The sequence below is a fragment of the Neoarius graeffei genome, chromosome 3 (assembly GCF_027579695.1).
Source record: "Neoarius graeffei isolate fNeoGra1 chromosome 3, fNeoGra1.pri, whole genome shotgun sequence".
Taxonomy (NCBI): domain Eukaryota; kingdom Metazoa; phylum Chordata; class Actinopteri; order Siluriformes; family Ariidae; genus Neoarius; species Neoarius graeffei.
This window is the reverse complement of record NC_083571.1, coordinates 77706785-77728596: the sequence shown is the minus strand read 5'-3', so window position 1 is coordinate 77728596 and position 21812 is coordinate 77706785. Positions and strand designations below refer to the sequence as shown.

General features: G+C 39.2%; 1 protein-coding gene across 3 annotated transcripts in view; it reads right to left on the bottom strand.

Annotated features, from left to right (window-relative positions):
- Positions 1–325: 325 nt before the first annotated feature.
- The window catches only part of LOC132883587 (histamine N-methyltransferase-like), a 73242-nt gene continuing 51755 nt past the window's right edge, over positions 326–21812 (bottom strand). For 2 of the 3 annotated variants that reach the window (XM_060917381.1, XM_060917382.1), the window contains exons 2-7: positions 10129–10277; positions 8091–8143; positions 7908–8015; positions 1309–1439; positions 838–931; positions 327–714 (exon numbers count right to left, since the gene is read on the bottom strand). In XM_060917381.1, coding sequence (XP_060773364.1) covers positions 371–714; positions 838–931; positions 1309–1439; positions 7908–8015; positions 8091–8143; positions 10129–10277 — 879 coding nt within the window. In that variant the 3' untranslated portion in view covers positions 327–370. Of the gene's footprint in view, positions 715–837; positions 932–1308; positions 1440–7907; positions 8016–8090; positions 8144–10128; positions 10278–21812 lie in introns of all 3 variants that reach the window. The other variant, XM_060917380.1, reaches the window with a different exon arrangement.

Genomic DNA, 21812 nt, shown 5'->3' with positions numbered 1-21812 from the left:
GTTTTGTATGTTCAGTACTGCCTGGTATGTGAGTGAATAAACTCCCTTACCATTTTCTCTTGTCCCAGCAGTTTTTAACAGGTACTTTAAGCATAAAATGTGTTCACCATTTTAATTGTAACATTTCACTTTAAAAGCCTTATTCATTTACATAGATTTAAAAAAATGCGATTAATCGCGATTAACTTTTTGAAATTCTGAGATTAATCGCGATTAAATTTTTTAATTGTTTGACAGCCCTATTAAACAGTAGATATTAAGGCTGAAGGTTTAGCATAAGAGAGTTATCTTTGGTTGTAAAGAATAAAACATCATAAAATGTAACAATTTCAATACAGTCCAAATGTAGAACCACATCTCTCTTTAAGAGTTACTGGTCAATCACCAAGGCTTCCATGTTGTTGTTGAACATGATCCTGCCATTCACCTCTTGGCTGCACTCTGGGCGTTTGAGGATCTCCAGCACTCTAGCCTTCAGCTCTGGTGAAGTACTCTTACTAAACTCTGGTATCTCCGTCAGAAAATCCAGCATCAGTTCTTCTTTCTCATCTCTGGTTGTGAAACACTCAGTGATGTCAAAAGTGGACACAAAACTGTAGCTCTTGTAAGGGATTTCTTTGGCATCTAAGAAGCTTTTGATGTCTGCAGCTGTGACATGACTGCTGTGCACCCGATCATGGTAGTGTCTCCATAAACCACTCCACCCACTATCTCCTGCAGGGGGAGCAATGAATTAGCTAGCTAGCTCTGCAATACCTGCCCTGTATGTTATTTTTATTCACCTTGTACCTCATGAGTTCATACAAAAAAATAAATCTGTCAATGTGGTGTGTGTACCTGAGACCAGGATGATGAGAAGTTTGCCATCTTTGCGCAGTAAGCTTCGGAAGAAGGAAACTGTCATCTCTGGATCCTTCACATAGTACAGCATCTTTGGAGTGACACAAATGAGACCAATCATCAGGTGCCACAAAACATTTTAGTGGTTACTTTAAAATTGCTAATACATCTTAGCATCTTAGTACTATAGTACAACACTGTGGTGCCACATTGTTTTATAAAAAAAAAATCTTATTAGCAGAGGAAAAAAAAAACTTTTTTTAAAGCATAAACTGGAACATTTATCAGTACCTTAAAATGAATAAAAACAAACAAACATTGCTTTATAAATAACTAATCCTGTTTCTTTAGCAATATTTATAACAAAGAATATAATTTGATTAAAGAAAAGCGAGTTGTTTAGAAAGCAGGGAGCTACAATGAAATTTTATTTAAACAAAGCTTTGGCCATTGAGTTTATGTACAAACCTGAATCATGTGAATGAAGTCCATCTTCCTGTCAGGGTTTCTCTGCTTCCAGTCGCTCTCAAACTCGGATGCCGTCATCATATGAAATCTGAAGGTGGTATGATCAAGGCCTGGTGTCTTCAATGCTAAACCTAAACAGGTTTGATATCAGTACAGTATAATTAAGTTATTTCACAAAATTGAGTTGTACATGCATTTTGAACAGCTCTTTTACTACTATAATTATTTTTATGGAAATTTTCAGTTTTCTTTGTACAGGAAATCACATATTGGACGCTGTCCGGGAAATAAACCGTTGACCAAGAAATATGATCAACCCTGATTTAAGAGTACTTATCAATATACTTGCGCATAATTTAAACTAAAATCATGTAGTTAAAACAGACAATCATGCCCCTTTTGTCAATTTGTGCAAGTGGGTATGACATGTGTAGATCTACATTGTCGATTGTGCTTAGCCTTAGGTAAATGAAAATAACTACTGACCAAACTAGAACAATGACATATCTCTTTATTTGCATCCCTCACTGCCATTTCTGCCTAAGACTATGGTCCTTCTTTCATTTAGGCTACTGAGGCTAATTTACTCAGTTCATTTTTTTTCTTTTTGAATTTGAGCCGTTGAGCTTGAGCTCTCACATTCAATATCAAACATGTCTAGACTTTGGCTTTGATCCAGTCTGGGACATTTCCATCGAAAATCTGACACAGTCACAGTGTTCATCCCTGATATCAATGTCAGATTTTCAGCAAAAACAGACAAGACGATGAGACAGATTTTCTGTTATTTTTTTCTTTCATTCTTGCAAACCATCATAAAATGCTATGGTGGGTCCAAGCAAATGGCACTGTACAAACACATGTATAAATGATCACACACTATCAATACTCACAGGTGAAATGTCTGTCCACAACCTCTGACTTGACGGTTTGTACCGTTCACTGCTGCACATGCAGGCATTTTTCTTGTAATTTTTCTCACCAACTACATGAATAAATTGTCCAGTTTTGTGTAGCTTCCAGTAGCCTAAATGACTGTTCTGCTCCGCGATGTGAATGGTAAGATGGCAGCCAGATGGCTTCACTCTGACAAGCCTATGAGCTCTCCAGATTTTTACGCTGAGCTCAGTGAGTCTAGTCATAGTTTTGGGGTTGGACTCAGTGTGTGGGGGGGGAAACAATCCTTTCCCCCATCCTAGGAAAGCCATACTGTCTATGGGGGAAGTGCGGTTTTTAAACTCCAAAGGTGTCATAGAGGGCTTGCTGTCAGTTGAAAGGGACAGATACATCCAAAAACTGAACAAAGCTGGATTGGATTGAATTGTCCGTATTTGATGAAAGACTCCATAAATGATTCAACCAAATGGCCTGAAGTGTCATTTCCAGACATTTGTTTTGCTACTTTGTTGAATTACCTGGTAAAAGACACTTATACTATTTACCATATTTAGGCTACCGTAGGTATGATTAAGTAAACTAATCATAATAGCATCACCCTGTATCCATGTATGCAATGATGAAATAGACTAGCCATCTTAATTTTGTGGCTGCTGAAGTTTGTGTTTCTCTACTGGGGAACAGCAAGGGTGTGTAGTCCGGGTGAGTTTTATCATCCTTTTTTAAACCTACAGCAAGACAGTTTAATACACAGTAATGAACAGGGAAGTGCAGGCAGTACATTTTAAATGGCGGGAACTAGGAAGCTACCATTGTCATGTTGCTGTAAAACATGTTATGAAATTACTCAGGTTGGTAAACTTCTGCTAATCATGGTAGTTCACTTGACTTGGAACAATTAATTAAAAATTCGTATTTGGTTCTGTCACTTGATTTGGAATTCTAAAAAATTTCAGTTCTGGATTTTTCAGTTTGTTCTGCGTGCAGGAAGCCACACGGCGACTCTTCGGCATGGTTGTAAATAGTTTGTTTTCCCCACGGAAAGAAAGGATGAGACGTTCTGTGGGTGTTCCCAGATATGCTGACTGTATCTATACACTGACTGCCGCAAAGACGTGAAAAGCTGCGCGACTTAAAATAAGACTACCATAAATGCAAGAAAAGTTGCATAGATGAAAATAGAAATGGTCGATTAGAATCTAATAATAGGTCTGGGTCCGTATTGAACAGCGTCTGGGTCCAGATTTGGACCACAGTCCGCCTACTGGTGATCTAGGCCCTATAGCACACACCCTATAGTGCCCACCCTACAGCCTACTGCATGCACACACCCAATACCCTGCAGTGCATACCCTAGAGTGCCCACCCTACAGCCTACCGCACACACAGCCTACCGCAGTGCACACACACACTACAGCGTGCACAACCTACACCCTGTAGTGCACACCCCCTATAGCACCCTACACCCTATAGCAGTGTTTTCCCCAGAAAAAAATTAAAGCCCTAAATTCTGGCATGATAAAACACAGACAATTGAGCGCCAATGGCGCAAAGTGAAACTGGGGGGTCCGGGGGCATGCCCCCCCCCCGGAAAATTTTTTGAAAATAGATGCTCTCAGGTGCATTTTCAGGGTCTCTGAGAGGTTTTAGATACATGATTATAGGATAGATTTTAACAGTGCTTCAATGATTTCTGACCTAAATAGTATTAATGTATACACATTTGAAATTTCACCTTAAAGTTCAACATGCAAGTTAAACTGTTTTGTTATAGATTACTTACATATACGATAGATTTGAAAATCTACGGGGATACCTTGCACTTAATTATCTATGATCAAGTAGTGTTGTAACAAAAATGTGCATGAAAATATGAACAGTGGTTTGCTCCAGCTTATGCAATCCAATGAAGAGAATCGATCATCATGGCCTCCTGTTGATCACAAAGGGATCTGAACCCAAGAACTGCCACCTTAAAATAAGTTGCTGTATTACTATAACTGTAATGATTTAGAATGTTTCTGATGCAATTACCATAATATATGTATAACTAAGATGCACTGAAAAGTAAGGCAACTGCATATTATAAAGTTTAAATTTTGGCACTTTATTAAATGGACTAGATTAAGATTAAAACATATTTAAGCCATAAAGACCCAGACCCATAACACCTTTAAGGAAAATTATGGGGGACGTAACACAGACTAAATAGACCCTGTAGAACACAATTCTAGCGTTTTTTTTTTTCTCAATGGCACCCTTCCTTCATGTAGATCTGAAATGTGACATATATGTCACATTGGGTCTTTAAGATAAATTTATTTTACTAATGTGAATGAATGCAACTGATAGCTGAAACCAAATAAGCTGCCTTTTTATTTGCATCAACATAACATTATAATTGTACATCTTCACTTCAGTAATAAACAAAAATGTAGACTTGTATACCTTGCATATATTTGCATTTTTCTTGTATAATTGCACAAAAATGTAAACTGAACACAAACGGTACCTCATGTTAGAGGTCTTTGAAAAAACTGAGTGTAACTCTGGAATACTAATGAACAGAATCCAGTTTTCAAATCAAAAACACAGTTGCTTAACAAAAAGTGCAAAACGCTTGTTATAGGTGTTTATTGTCTTTATCGCTCTTTTCTGTATTGTACCTATCGGCTGCAGGGTGGTTTTGTAGGTGTTTCCCCAGACTTCGACACAGTAAGTCAGATATGGCAAAAATAACGAGTAATATAGAGTACGCAAAGATTTGCAATCAAGAATATGTTTTGTTTTCCACAGAATTGCCGAGCACTTTGCCAGTTTTGCTCGTATGTATCCTATATGAGGTTTCCAGCAGACTTTATGATCCAAAATCACACCAAGAAATTTAATTTCCTGTACCATTTCTATCTTAGTATTGTCTATTATCAAATCTACATTACAATCTATTTTGTGTCTCCCAAACAACATCATCTTTGTTTTGCTTAGATTTAATGATAATTTATTTTTGTCAAACCATAGTTTTAGTTTATTTATTTCAGTTGTGATTGTCTCCAAAGTTTGCTGCAAATTCTCACTGGAACAAAAAATACTGGTGTCGTCTGTAAACAAAACAAATTTCAGTACTTGTGAAACTCTACATATGTCATTGATATATAATATGAATAATTTCGGACCTAATATTGACCCCTGTGGTACCCCACATGCAATGTTCATGAAATCAGATTTATGGTCACCTATCTGCACAAACTGTTGCCTGTTTCTTAAATAGCTCGACAACCAGCTCCACCCAACTCCCCCAACACCACACTTTTCTAGTTTACTTAATAATATACTGTGATCAATGGTATCGAATGCTTTTTTTAGGTCCACAAATACATGCCAAAACACATGACAAAACATTTCAATGAGGCTGAAAGTAGAAAAATATTTAGTATGTGTTATTGTTATTGCTATATTATTATTGTTATTGATGGTTATTAATTAATTGATATTGATCTATTACTATTGTATTGTTAATTGTATGTGCTGATGGTTGAAAAGTATTCCTCATGCATTTTATTGGTATTTGTGTTAGCATTACATGCTAATTCTTCTTGAGTAAAACATGATGATTGTAATATTTTTGTTTCAATATGTTGTCAAGTTAAGACAAAATAGTTTCTTACTTTAACATCATCATATTAACTGAAAATACTATGATATTTGCCTAAATGTGACATACGTCACATCGTTTTTTTCACTGCGGTTTTGAGGCTGAAGTCCCTATGTTACATATATGTCACAACGATATTTTTATTACCTGTTCTATATGAAAACACACAGTAAACATAATTCTGACACCAAATATTTACAACAGCATGTCTTATATTTTCATTACAATTGTTAAATGACTCTAAACTTACCTTAAAAATGAAAAAAATACTTTTTAGCATGAGCTGCTCTGACCAGCATGTCTCCCCCTACTGTCAGCCATTATTGGAATGGTTTTTTTCACCAAATAAAAGTCACATGACTGGACACATGACCACCCAGGACGTTATACAGGTGTCATACTGGGACTTAATGAAAAAAAAAAATACAGATAGCAGTTTACATGGAAAATTCTAGACCATCAAATGTCATGTTACACCCATGTAACACTGGGTCCTTATGGGTTAAAAGAAAAGAAAACTTAATTTATACATTTAAGTTTGCAGAAAGATTATGTATTTATAAAAACATTCATGAAGGGAATTTGTTAATAAGTGTCAAATGTAGCATAATTTCGAATAATAATGATAAGCATATTTGGCAGTGTGATGTCACTGTGACCCTTTAACAAAAGAATAATCCGGAGCCTTCTTTTGTTAAATGGATCCCAGGGACATCACACTGCCAAAAATGCTTATGATTATTATTTGAAATTATGCTATATTTGACACATTTGGACAACTTCACTTCGTGAGAGTGTTTATAAGTACATAATCTTTCTGCAAACCCAAACTAATGAATTAAAGTTTTCTACTCCTTTAAAGCAGATTAATTTTCCTTGGCTTTTGTTTGGCCCAATGTTGGGCAGCCCTCTCATAGTCCATCTCACTGTCATCCATGCTGATGTGGATCAAATTGTCCAGCGAGTCTTCTCCTAGCTTATTAAAGTCAGTCGGCTTTGTTCGTCTGGTGGGGGACAACATCGGCAGCCAATGAGATCGCTTATAATGAATTGGAAACTTCCGGGATATTTGACGTTTTCTTTCGATATTTTTATTGGACGGTTTGAACACGTGATCTTGACACAGCCAACAGATTAGTTTGTTTACATCATACCACGCGGACATATTACTTTGACAGAATCAACACAAACATTGGAAAAAAAGACCGCTTGTTTAACACAAATATCAATCAGTATGTAAATGGATCTGTTATTTGCTCTCCTATGTATCTAGTTACTTGTCGGTAGGAAATTTTAACGTATCGGTATAAATCTAAGCGTATCGGATTTTAACTAAAGCGACTAAGCGTATCGGCAGGCAGAGCAAGCGTATCGGGCCCGATACGCTAAAACGCTTTAGGGAAAACCATGCTATAGCCTACACCATCAGTGTCATCCATAAAGGGCTGATGTGACTGCAGGCTTTCATTCAAACCAAGCAGAAGTCACACTTGATTTCACTTGTTTAATCAGTTCATCTTGGTGTTCAATCAACTATACCTCCTATTTGGCTGGAATGAAAGCCTGCGGCCACACTGACTCTTTTGTGGATAAGATTGAACATCCCTGCCCTAAACCCTATAGCATATACCCTACTCCTAACCTCTACAGTATTTACCCTAACCTCATACACATACTCTATAGTCCTGTAAATGTCAAGTCAGTTTATTTGCATAGCGCTTTTAACAACAGACATTGTCGCAAAGCAGCTTTACAGAAAAATAAAGACTTTAAACATATGAACTAATTTTATTCATCCCTATCGAGCAAGTCTGAGGTGACAGTGGCAAGGAAAAACTCCCTCAGACAACATGAGAAAGAAACCTTGAGAGGAACCAGACTCAAAAGGGAACCCATCCTTATCTGGGTGATAACATGATAAATGTGTGTAAATGTTTAATATATGTTGTATTAAACCCTAGTTGAGGCATTATGTGTCCAACACTGCTCGCATGTTGGACACATAATGACCCAGATGAAGAATAATAATGACCAGATGTGAGTGTGTAACCTTTATATTTATCCAGCATGTCCCTATTGGGTTCCACTACTTCGTACTCCACCCTGGCCCCAGAATATTTTGCATGCAGCTGTGTGAGGATTTCCATGTCAATCTCGCCTGCCAATGAGATGTGTCACATGTTTAGACAGTGATAGAACTACAATAATATATTATATAATAGAATATTTGTACCTGATCCACATCCTACTCCCATTATATTCAGTGTGGATTTTCCTGCTCCAACACTGAGAGAGAGAGAGAGAGAGAGAGAGAGAGAGAGAGAGAGAGAGAAAAAAAATATTAAATTAAATTGTTTATCATAACACTGGTACCATTTCCTGATTTAACTCTTCTTCAACATGAGGCTAAACACCATAAAATATGCAAGCTTTTGGATCTGGCTTGTTTAGTACTGTTATCGGTCCACATTTGAGCTTACCTTTGTCATAATAAGGTATTTTTCTTCATCAGGAATTTCCCATAACATTCCAGTATGAAATCTGCCTTGAAATACTGTTAGGCATCTGTACTTTTGTCTGCCTTTAGCATCTCTGGTATGTTTAGAAGTCCAAACACTAAGTAGTTCAGGAAGTCGTAGTGTCCCAAATCTGGTAGCTGGTTTGCCAAACACTTTTCAAGTGGAATAAATACATTTGTGGGTAAATTAAGAATAAGAAACCTTTATTTTTTTATTTTTGTCACATGTAAACTCAAGCACAGGGAAATTCCTCTGTATTAAACCCATCTGGAGCAGTGAATGTGCATGCGTGTGCATATATACGGTATACACACACACACACACACACACACACACACACACACACACACACACACAAGAGCAAGAGAGCAGAGTGCAGAATAAATAATACATTTGTGCGCAAATTATATGGATCTGTGATTGCTGCATGTTTCAGCTTTTGAACATAATGCGATCTGCTGGTATACTGTAAAATAAATTTTTAATTGTTTCAGAGAGATTGTACTGATGGTTGTCTGTGTCTATGTGTCAGCCCTGTGATGACCTGGCGACTTGTCCAGGGTGTACCCTGCCTTTCGCCCGTAGTCAGCTGGGATAGGCTCCAGCTTGCCTGCGACCCTGTAGAACAGGATAAAGCGGCTACAGATAATGAGATGAGATTGTACTGACTGCAGTCATCTTGATTTTCATTATTAACTGTCACGGCTGTATCTTTGTTTGCACTGGCAGTATGGCAGATGCTGCATGATAAACAAAAATCTTTGACATCACTGAAAGTCTTCTATATTCTGTTCCAGGTTCAAAAAATGCCAGGGACCTCAATTTAGCCAGTCATGTGGGTGCTGGGACCCAGAACGAAAAATCCTAGTGCCATCCCTGCCTACAGTATGAAGCTAGAATCAACATGCATGTGTTTTGTAGCCTATAAGCAGGTAATCAATACAGTCCATGCAAGCTCATGGCCCTGAACTTGACCTAAGTTCACAGCTGATGTCAGAGAAAGGTATTCCGCGCTGATTGACTGTGTGCAGTATCTTTGAATTTCGTCCATTCTCAATACTTTGTTTTAACTACAGTTTAGAAGCACTTCACTTAATATGATCATTGAAAATTAGCACACTCAAACCTTTCCTAAGACTTAAAGTTGCAGCTTAAATTCAGAAAATTCAAACTTGCAGCTTTACTTCTTACAGTGACAAAAAGCCAACACTGAAGACTCCTTCCATACATGTTAAATATCTTATAGAAAGGTTAACCATATCAATGATCACACATTTTCTAATCCGTTTGTGTGGAACATCTGCTGTACAAGTCCCTGTGCATGAGCTGTTACTCAGGAAATGATAATGTATTAGGTATAATTGGATGTTTGTATTATTTTATTGTTAATCATGCAACAAGACTTCCCTGTTTAAACCATTTTCACTGTAAGTAAACATCTGGCTGAGTTGTGTCAAGTTGATACAGGAAACACAAATACCAATGTCTATTATTTAAAGTGCAATACAAATAAATTTGATCTGACGTGCAACACGAAGCAAAAGTGAGAACGGCACACACAAAATAACATGCTGTAGAATACACACTAATACACGTTAAAATTAACGAACGTTCACTTTCGGAAGAGCTTATTAAGAAGTTGATGAAACTAAAGTTACAGCACATGTTGTATGATTCGATTCCCCTCCCTCATATGCTGTGACCTGTAACTGTGACCCGTGTGTGTGCGTGCGCATGTTTGTGTGCACATACCTGTATGTGGTCAGGATGTCTGGAAGTGTGCTTTGGATGAAGCCTCTCACACTCTGGTGGTCAGATGAGCGCTCTAGATACAGCTCAAACGCCTTCAGGTATCTGGAGCAATCCTCCACCAAGCTCCTGATCTGAAGTGCCATCTTTCTCTTAAACACAGAGACACAATTAAGACTTTGTCATAGAAACACAGAAGTCCAACTCTTGAACAAAAAAACTAATTGGATGCAAGGAGTTGCAGTTTGATTTTTGTCCTAATAACAGCCGTCCTTGTCTGCAGAAAAGTAATCATTTTACTCTTATATAGACCTTATTTACTTTTCAGCCAGGTTAACAGGGTATCTGCACATTTTTCAAGTACAAATTTAAAGACTTTTAAGACATTTTCAAGACCTCTAAATGGAAAAATTAAGACTGTACCATGGCAAAGAAAATGATAAATACGACAACTTAAAACTGTTTTCTGCAATAGTTTTTTTTTTTTTTACTAACTTTAAGAAGAATGCACACAATTGATGAACAACAGGGTGCATCAATGGCAACTGTTAGACATGCAAACAGCTGAAGCAAAGTCGTGTGTTTTGGGTCTGCAGAACTACTGTAGCAGCAAGGAGAAGACTGGTGTTTACTGGAGAAAACACCATGAATCATTTCAAAAATGAAAACAATAAACGGCAAGTAGAACCAGCTGAACAAGTCAAGTCAACTTTATTGTCAGATATGCTATACATGCTCGACATACAGCACAGATGAAATTTCAGTCCTCTCTGACCCACGGTGCAAACAAGCAATGCAATAAATAAAAATAGAATAATTGAAAAAAAACAACAACAATATAAACAGTATAAACACTCTAGATAGGAACTAGACATAGACTAAACACTCAGACAAACAATATAACAGTATAACAGTATAAGCACTAGATAAAACAAGACATAGACTAAACACTCAGACAATATAAACAGTGTAAACACTAGATAAGAACTACACACAGACTAAACACTCAAACAGACAATATAAACAGCCGGCATTATTTCAATCCCCAAAGATTATCTTTGATGATGTGTGATTTTGTGTCTGACAGCAAAATCAGTCTGAGTGTCGTACAGTATACAGCTGGCTGAGGAAGCTCTCGAGTATCTTCTGCATTATAGCAGGTAACAGCATAAACCTGTTTATGCAGTCATACATAAACGCATCAGAGCGTTACATTAAACACAGAAAAACAACTGTCACTTTTCATAACCATTATTATCAATATTAATCAATGTGTTGTAATAACTGTAAATTAATTATCATCAGTGCAATTGTTATATCAATGTTCATTATTCAAAAATAATCATTAATTATTATCTATAATCCATGAATAATTGTTTGTACTACTACTACTACTACTAATAATAATAATAGGCAGCACGGTGGCGTAGTGGTTAGCGCTGTCACCTCACAGCAAGAAGGTCCTGGGTTCGAGCCCCGGGGCCGGCGAGGGCCTTTCTGTGCGGAGTTTTCATGTTCTCCCCGTGTCCGCGTGGGTTTCCTCCGGGTGCTCCGGTTTCCCCCACAGTCCAAAGACATGCAGGTTAGGTTAACTGGTGACTCTAAATTGACCGTAGGTGTGAATGTGAGTGTGAATGGTTGTTTGTCTCTATGTGTCAGCCCTGTGATGACCTGGCGACTTGTCCAGGGTGTACCCCGCCTTTCGCCTGTAGTCAGCTGGGATAGGCTCCAGCTTGCCTGCGACCCTGTAGAAGGATAAAGCAGCTAGAGATAATGAGATGAGATAATAATAATAATAATAATACTTTTTAATAATAATTAAAAAAACCCTCAATTTTATAACATTTTAATAATCACTACTTATTAGCTATATTAATAATTGAGTAGCAATTATAATTCAGTATTATTAATTACTACTTAATTAATAAGCAGTGATTATTAAAATGTAATTTAATAATTAATAAGTAGTAATTATTATTAACTACTACTTAATTATACTAATTAATAAGTAGTGATTATTAAAATGCTATAAAATTGAGTTAAAGATTAGTTAAAATTATTATTAAAAAAGTAGTAACTTATTATTATTGATAAACAATTATTCATGGATTATAGATAATTTGTTTTTAATAATGAACATTGATGTAACAATTGTACTGATAATAATAATAATAATAACAAAAAGTATTACTAGTACTATTGTTTATTATTATTATTATTATTATTATTATTATTATTATTATTATTATTATTATTAAGTAGTAGTAGTACAGTTATTTTATATCAATGTTCACTATTTAAAAAAATATCTATAATCCATGAGTATTTGTTTGTATTCTACCAATTACTACTTTTTAATAATTATTTGTAATAATTTTTAATAACTTAATTTTATAACATTTAATAATCCCTAGTACTTATTAATCACTAATTCATAAGTAGTAATGATTATTAATCAATCAATAATAATTACTGCTACTACTAATTATTATTAGTGGTTGTTAATATTATTCTTATTATATTAAAAACACTGTTGTAGACGATAGGTAATAAAACTAAAAACTTTTTGTACAAATTATTTATATTGTACCTATTATATTTAGAATTATTGTATTTTCTGTAGTTCTTTTTAATTGAGTTTTGAAATAAAGGTTGTTTATATATTTATATTAAACTTAGTACAATAAACAATGTTAATTACGTAAAAAAATAATGCTAATCGTTATTATTATTATTATTAGTAGTAGTAGTATGTCCTATAAGTCCCATTTTCCACCTGACTCGTGTGCGCATGCGCGAACCCCCCTGCGTTTCACTCCGGAGCGCTTGACCTCTATCACACACACGCGCGCGCCTCGTGTCCGTGAAAAGCCAGTTTCCCAGTCCGCCGTGTCCCCAGCGCTGCGGTACCGGCTTTAAACACATTTGTGCGATCCAGCGCTTTTTATCGCAAACGAGTCTTCTCCTTATTTTGGGGGTATTTGTCATCCCACAACCACTTGTCATTAAACAGACATCTTCCCATAATTATCAACGCTTTCTAGCGCCCGCGTAAGCTACCCGCGCATCTCTCACTCTTCACAACCACCGCACCGCACCGCACCGCCTCCAGTAGCCTCCTAACGTTAGCTCTTGATCTACGGAATGCACAGAACCAATGCTGCCCCCAAAAAGTGCGCTGGTCACTTTTAAAATTACGGTTAAAAAGATACCCCAAACCGGATGGAGACATTTCACTCGTTCGGTCCAATATTAAATTTAATACCTCCCTTTCGAAAATTCCAGTCATTCCAAACAATTTAAGACGTTTTTAGGCCTTGAAAACCGAAAGTTGTATATAAGACTTTTTAAGACGTTTTAAGGACCCACGGGAACCGCTGCAGTAAAGGCCTGGCAGAGCATTAAAAAGGAGGAAACAGCGTCTGGTGATGTCCATGAGTTCAAGACTTCAGGCAGTCATTGCCAACAAAGGGTTTTCAACCAAGTATTAGAAATGAACATTTTATTTACAATTATTTAATTTGTCCAATTACTTTTGAGCCCCTGAAATGAAGGGATTGTGTTTAAAAAATGCTTTAGTTCCTCACATTTTTATGCAATCATTTTTGTTCAACCCACTGAATTAAAGCTGAAAGTCTGAACTTCAACTGCATCTGAATTGTTTTGTTCAAAATTCATTGTGGTAATGTACAGAACCAAAAATTAGAAAAATGTTGTCTCTGTCCAAATATTTATGGACCTAACTGTAAGTTTGTGTATTTAAAACAATTTTTACTAATATTTACAAATATGTGTGTTGTGATAGTGAAATAATTTAATATCAACTTTCCTCAGATTTCATTTCTTTTACCGTTTCAGTAGTGGCAGTTCTCTGAACAAAAAGGACCAAATGTACAATGACCTAGTTGAGCTATTTGGAGATATGAAATTGACAATGCTGAATGCAGATACTGATGGAAAATATATTTTGCAGGTAAAGTAACATTATTTTTTTGAAACCATATTCAAACCACAAAGCTGAAAGACATTGTAAAAACACTATTTTATTTTTGGCAAAGTCATTTATTGTAAATTATATGTAATTTAAAAAAAAAATTTCTTCAGGTATTGACAAATACCTTGTGGTATGTGACAAACCATCACGATAAAATTAACAGTGCCAGTCAGAGAGAATCAGCCAAGGTCTTGCCTTTCCCTGCAGAATTTGCTGCATTTGTTAACTACAATGACATTAAGCGAAAAAAACAGAAAACCGAAAGGTTACAAAGTGGACTTCTGGAAACTCATGCACAGAGTGTGTATAGTCTCTGTACCCGGCCAGTGATGAACAGTACACCTGAGTGGCAGAAGGGTTATTCTGTGATAAAAAGGCTTGCTGACTGTCTACATAATTATGCTACTTACCTCAAATCCAAGGCTGAGGAAATACAATCAAACCATATGCTGGATCATCCTGTCAGACAAGTGTCAGAAAGTACATGTTTATGTCATATTCCCAAAAATTTATACGGTGTTATACCTCCACAATACCGTCAACTAGACAGAGATGTGAAAAGCACAGAACCTCTTGAGCCAGTGTTCATTGATGAGATTAAGCACATGAGAGAGGTGACTGAACAACCTCCATCTCGTTTACAGCAATACAGGTTTTCTGAAAACCTTCATCTATCTGTGCCAGTCGACTTTTACAAATACAGTCCTGGTGGATCATCACGCACTGTCACTTGTATTGTCAGAGTGAATGAAAGCCGAACAGAGAGGGAAAAGATCAGTCAGATTGCATCCACAATGGCTAAAGTAAAAGTTCTGTTTCTAGAATTTCACACACAAGCCATGAAAAGGGAGTTTAAGGACAAAGTAGGACGCATTGCAAATATACGATCATCTGTTTTGGAAGTCATATACAGAGATCTAGCTATTGATGCATCTTGTATAACCAGTGTTAAGGCATGGCTCGTAAACTCACCGCAGCATAAAAAGGGAGACCACACAAAAGGTTACGGATTGAATTGTAAACTTTTATTTATAATTACCAGTTTTCCAAACGTCTAAGGTAAACATATGTGGTGCAAAGTATGGTGTGGACTGTGTGGATGAGTGAAGGTGTTTGTCAGTTATGTGGTCAATGTAGAGGCAAAAAGGGAAAGAAGGGGAAGAAAGTAAGAGAAAGTGCAAATAAAATGACTGTGCGTCCACACACGCAGCCAGTAGGTGCCTACTGAGGAACAGCAAAGCTCCACCTTATATTCCAGGTACGCGCCCCCCCCCCCCCCCAGGTGTAACGAATGATGTTAATTATCCCACCTGACACCAGCCTTGCCCGTGCACTGGCGAGCTGATGCCAGGAGGGGGCTCAGGACATAACACCTCCATCCCTAAGAGATTTGTTCCAGACAAATCTAAAACAAAGATAAATGTCTTGTGTTTCCTTGGAAACACTCCCATCCGCCTTCATCCCGGTACCAAGGAGAAGACAACAGGACTAGAGGGGAAAAAAACATCAAACACAAACATTAAACCCTAGAGACAAAAAGACAAAACTAAGTCCTGGACAGGGCATCCGCTATAATATTATCCTTACCCCTGATGTGTTTAATATGGAGTGGATAGCGCTGCAAGATTAGACTCCAACGCATAATGCATTGATTCTGGTTTCTCATACTGTCAATGAAAACCAAAGGATTGTGGTCTGTGTAAACAACAATTGGAACAGAGGAAGACCCTAAATCCACTTCAAAGTGTTGAATGGCAAGAATCAACGCAAGGGCCTCTCGCTCCACAGTAGAATAAGCTTGTTGTTGTTGGTTAAATTTCTTTGAGAAATAACACACCGGATGTTCTATGCCCTCTGAGTCAGTCTGTAGCAAGACGGCACCAGCGCCGCCCTCACTGGCATCAACTGCAAGACAAAAGGGTGTGTTAAAGTTTGGGGCTTGCAACACAGGTGAGGTAGCTAACAGGAACTTTGCATTGTCAAAGGCTTCCTGACAGTTACTGGACCACAGGTAGGGGGCCTTAGGACTGAGGAGCCGAGTTAAGGGCGCCACAACAGAGGCAAAGTTCTTGCAAAATGCCCTATAATAACCAGCCATTCCCAAAAATCTCCTCAGCTCCCGACGGGTGCCTGGTACAGGAAAGTTACATATGGATTCAGTCTTTGCCTGAACAGGCCTAACCTCTCTGCCCCCGACAACCTTACCCAAATATGTCACTCTTGCCTTACTGAACTCGCACTTTGCGGGATTTATTGTTAAGCTAGCGGCAGACAACCGGGCAAACAAATCTCTTATCTGGGTCAGATGTTCAGTCCAGGTAGTACTATGGATAACCAAATCATCAAGATAGGAATCACAACCCTGCATCCCTGCTAAAATACGGTTGACAAGCCTTTGAAATGTAGCAGGTGCATTTCTAACACCGGAAGGCATAACGTGATACTGCAAGAAATTGTGGGGTGTAACAAACGCAGACAGTTCTTTTGCTCTAGGTGTTAAAAGGTTATTGGCAAGTCCCTTTAACAGATCAAATTTACTAACAAATGTTGCAGCACCCACACGAGCTACACAATCATCACACCGTGGAAGGGGGAAACAATCAGGTTTTGTTACAGAGTTGAGCTTCCTGTAATCGGTACAGAAACAATATGTGCCATCTAGCTTATCAACCAACAGACAGGGGGAGCTCCAGGCACTAAAACTAGGTTCTGCAAGATTATTAGCCAACAAGTAACTCACTTCTTTCTGTAACAGCTCCCTCTTCCTTGGGTTGACTTGGTAAGCATGCTGTTTAATGGGCATCGCCCCTGCCACGTCAATGTCATGTTCAACAAGGGAGGTACGAGTTGGTATGTCTGAGAATAATGAGGGAAAATACTGTATTAACTCAACAATGTCATTTTTCTCCTTACTAGAGAGATGAGAAAGATGTGATGGCAGATCTGCCAGAACTTCAGAGTTTCTAAGACGCCCCACCACAATTTCCACCAGTGGTGCACTAACTCCCTCCTCAGAATCCTCACTGCCAAAACCCAGAACACTCTCACCTACCACAGAGGAAACAGCAACAGCACAATCACCGGAATTTTCAGCAAGCTTAATAGCCTTCAACCCAGGTGGTTTAGATGGAAAGTATGGCTTCAACAAATTGATGTGGCAAACCTGCACTTTTTTACGCCGATCAGGAGTGTTCAACAAATAGTTGTGATCTGGTAAGCATTTAGCAACTTCATAAGGACCACTAAACTTAGCCTGGAAAGGACTACTCAACAAAGGCAGCAGTAGCCAAAACCTGGTCACCAGGTTGAAACTGACGGTGCTCTGCTTTACAGAGACTGCATCTTAGCTTGGGATTTCCCCAAGTGGCGCCTAGCAGCAGCCCTGGCCTCAAACAGACGATACCTAAACCCAGACACATAATCCAACACATTTACTGGTGGTTCAGCAGCACACCACTCATCTGCCAAAACTGCTGTCGGATCCCTCACCGTATGCCCAAAAACAAGTTCATTAGGACTAAAGCCTGTGCTCTCTTGCACCACCTCACGGATAGCCAACAACAACCAGGGTAACCCCTCCTCCCAATCTGCTCCAAGCTCAACACAGTAAGACCTTAGAAGGGATTTCAAGGTTTGATGGAAATGCTCAAGAGCACCCTGGCTTTGAGGATGGTATGCACTAGAGATGTTATGTTTCGATCTTAACTGTCGCAGAGCATGGGCAAACTGCTTGGACAAAGTTCGAGCCTTGGTCACTTTAAACAACTTTGGGGATACCAAACGTGGACATAAAAGTAGTGAGGGCATTCAAAACAGACTTGGTCGTAATAGACCTGAGAGGGTATGCTGCAGGGTATCTTGTAGATTGGTACATTACAGTTAACAGGTAGCAATGACCAGATTTGGATCGAGGCAATGGTCCCACACAATCAATAACTAAATGCTCAAATGGACTACTCACAGCTGGTATAGGTCGCAACGGGGCTACTGGAATCTTCTGGTTAGGTTTTCCTATTAACTGACATACGACAAGATTTCACAAAAGATGCCACATCTCGCTTTAACCTTGGCCAGAAGAACCGGCGCACCACCCAGTCATACGTTTTCCTAACCCCAGTATGTCCCGCCAGTCCATTATGACATAACTCCAAAACAGCATTCCTAAATTTACATGGGACTACCACCTGAAACCCAGGGTTAGTAAATGTGTCACACTTAAATACCCAATGTCTACACAACAGCCCATCCCAGATACAATATCGTGCTTGTGTATCACCAGCATCACACTCAGCAGTTGCTAAGGTTAACAAAGGTTGGAGTGTGGAGTCAGCTGCCTGTTCCCTAATCAGTTCTTCTCGGGAGACTTTGTGACCTTGTCAGAGTCCACTTCTGTATCTAGAAGTTTGCCACCACCCACTAGATTATCAGAAGGACCTACATTTGGCTCAACTGCCACCTTTGAGCCTTCTGTGAGACTATCAGACTCAACATCACATGTTAGCTGTTCTTCTACTGGTGACTTTGGGGGACTACAGTTTACCTTCTCAGGTGTACTGAAAAATGTGTCTTCCAACACTACACAGGTGTCAGGATTTCCACGCCTAGCCATGGCACGGGTAACAGCACATGCAGGAAAAACATCAGGATGTTTCCGATAACATGGATCACATGTCTGTTTTAGTTCTGGCTCAGACACTACTATAGATGATGACACCAAGCTAACATCACCCCACACCTTTCCCCCAGCTAGATCATTACCTAAAATAAAAGACACTCCCGGCACGGGAAGAGATGGTCGCACCCCTACAACCACATGATCCGATACTAGATTAGAGGCTAGGTGGATGTGATGCAAAGGCACACTAAGGGGAGACATTTCAATACCTCTAACTCAGACATAAGTCCCAGTGGCTGTGTCATTAGACAGTGGCAAGACCCCAGCCAACAAAAATGACTGGGCAGCACCCGTGTCCTGCAATATGCGAACAGGCACACTCGGCTGTTCCCCTGGCAAAGACACAAAACCATCTGTAATAAACGAGGTGTAATTGCCACTCTTACCATCAGCAGCTACAGTGGTTGTCCTCCCCACCATACCATACCAGCTAGATGGGCAGTGGGTAGCAGGAGAAATTAACCCAACAGATTTTACTGCTTTACTTTTCTTACATTCTGATACCTTGTGCCCAACCTTCTTACAATAGAAGCATCTTACCTCACCCTTGTTACCAAGAAAATTATTAAAGTAATTAGAGGTGGGGGGGCTGCTGCTGTGAACCATTTCCACCAGTAGGAGGCGGTCTACCCCTTACAAAATCTCTCGTTTGATTATAATAAGCCCCACGCCGGCCATCAGGAACACGTCTATGCATCAACACATTTATCGGCAAGAACGGCAGCTGCATCTAAAGTCTTTACCTCTTGTTCATTTAAGTGCACCGCAACAGGTTGAGGGAGACAGTTTATAAAGTCCTCCAACAGGACTAACTGTTTCAATTCTTCCCTTGTCCCTGCTTTCTGAGCGGTGCACCAGCGATCAAATAGACACTCCTTGTCTCGGGCAAACTCAACAAATGTCTGCTGGTCTTTTTTCCGAAGGTCTCTAAACTTCTGGCGATAAGCCTCAGGAACAAGCTCATATGCACGCAAGACTATTTTTTTACTACATCATACTCTTTAGCCTGATCACTGCTCAGAGCTGAAAAGACTTCCTGAGCTTTTCAACTAAGCACGCTTTGCAGCATTAAAGGCCATATTGCTTTAGGCCAAAGCAGTGTAGTGGCCACCCTCTCAAAATGAGAGAAATAACGCTCTATATCTATCTCCGAGAATGGTGGCACTAAACGGATGTTCTTGCTTACATCAAATGCAGAGGACAACGAGATATCTGAAGGAGATTGGGGGAAGGAAGACGACCCTTGTTTATTTAACATTTCCAGCTCAAGTTTTTTCATAGCCAATTCGTCTTGTTGGCGTTCACGCTCTTGTTCTAAGCGTTTAATTTCTACCTGTTGTCGATGCTCTAAACATTTAAGTTCCAGCCGATAATTCAACTTACAAACATCCATATCTTCCTTACCCTCCTTTGTATTTCCCTCTCCTTTCACAGTATCCGGCTGCGACTCTTTTTCAGGAGTGGCAGCTACATCCTCAGAAACAGCATTCGCCTCCTCCCCATCTGAATCCACCCCCTCAAGAACACCCTTCTCAATTAGCTGGTCTTTCACAGCCAGGCAAAACCTCTCCTTAATCTTTTTCTCTTGTGTTGTAATGGTCAACCTGAAATGCTCCACCAACTTGCCTAGTTGGTCTTTTGTCAGTCTCCACAAGCATTCCTCAGACGGGTTATCCATAAAATCTTCAGAAGTTGCCATATTATCAACTAAGCACCATCCGTACATCAGACCGAGCCAAAATACTTCCCTTCCATCCATTAAAGCCCTCTGTTGGTTGTCAGGGAGTCTTCCTATTGCGTTGTCCTCTGGTGTCCTACACTCCACACAAACTAACTTAGCCTAGCTAGACTTCCAGGGCTTGCCGGCCTCGGGGCGACTGGTTAACGCATTAACTCGCTACAAGAATTTGCATGAAGCTTGCCCCCGACAGGAGTACAAAACTCTGGACCAGGATTACCCCTCAAAACAAAAAAACTAAAATAACAAATCAAAAAACCAAACAGTGTTCCGACGGAAGGGATAAACCCAGCTGAAGCACTCTTCCTAATCACCAGCGACAACGCTACCACAACCAACAAGAGAGGCTCACCTGAATGTAGTTCAGTCTATGGTCCCATCTCACCACCTACACGTAACTCCCGGACAAGCCCCCAATTTATGTTACGGCATGGCTCGTAAACTCGCCGCAGCATAAAAAGGGAGACCACACAAAAGGTTACGGATTGAATTGTAAACTTTTATTTATAATTACCAGTTTTCCAAACGTCTAAGGTAAACATATGTGGTGCAAAGTATGGTGTGGACTGTGTGGATGAGTGAAGGTGTATGTCAGTTATGTGGTCAATGTAGAGGCAAAAAGGGAAAGAAGGGGAAGAAAGTAAGAGAAAGTGCAAATAAAATGACTGTGCGTCCACACACACAGCCAGTAGGTGCCTACTGAGGAAGAGCAAAGCTCCACCTTATATTCCAGGTATGCCCCCCCCCCCCAGGTGTAACGAATGATGTTAATTATCCTGCCTGACACCAGCCTTGCCCGTGCACTGGTGAGCTGATGCCAGGAGGGGGCTCAGGACATAACACTAGGTGTTGTACAGCAGAGAATGTACATGATTCTTAGACTGGCATTATACCTGACTTGAGAGAACTGAACCCAGGGCGTCCTTGTAGCTTTGATGTCTTTTTTGAAAAAATGAACGAGGTTATAGAACAGGTTACTGCTGCAGATGAGAGATGCCACAATGTGGCACATCCATCTCAATGGTTATCCTTGGCAGATTTAATGAAACAAACAGAAGAAAAATGCCCAGAAAACACAAAAATACCATCTGCAGCTCTAGTAAGGCTCCAGTTCACTCCCCGCAACGCCTATACACATGCAGCTCTGAAATTTACCAGCAAATTGGATGTCCAGTACAAGGTGCAGTGTAGACAACTCAGGATAAGTCATCCAGATGATCATTACTGCCAGGCCCAACTGAAATATTTGAAACAGTATGCCCTCTTGTACAAAGAGGAAG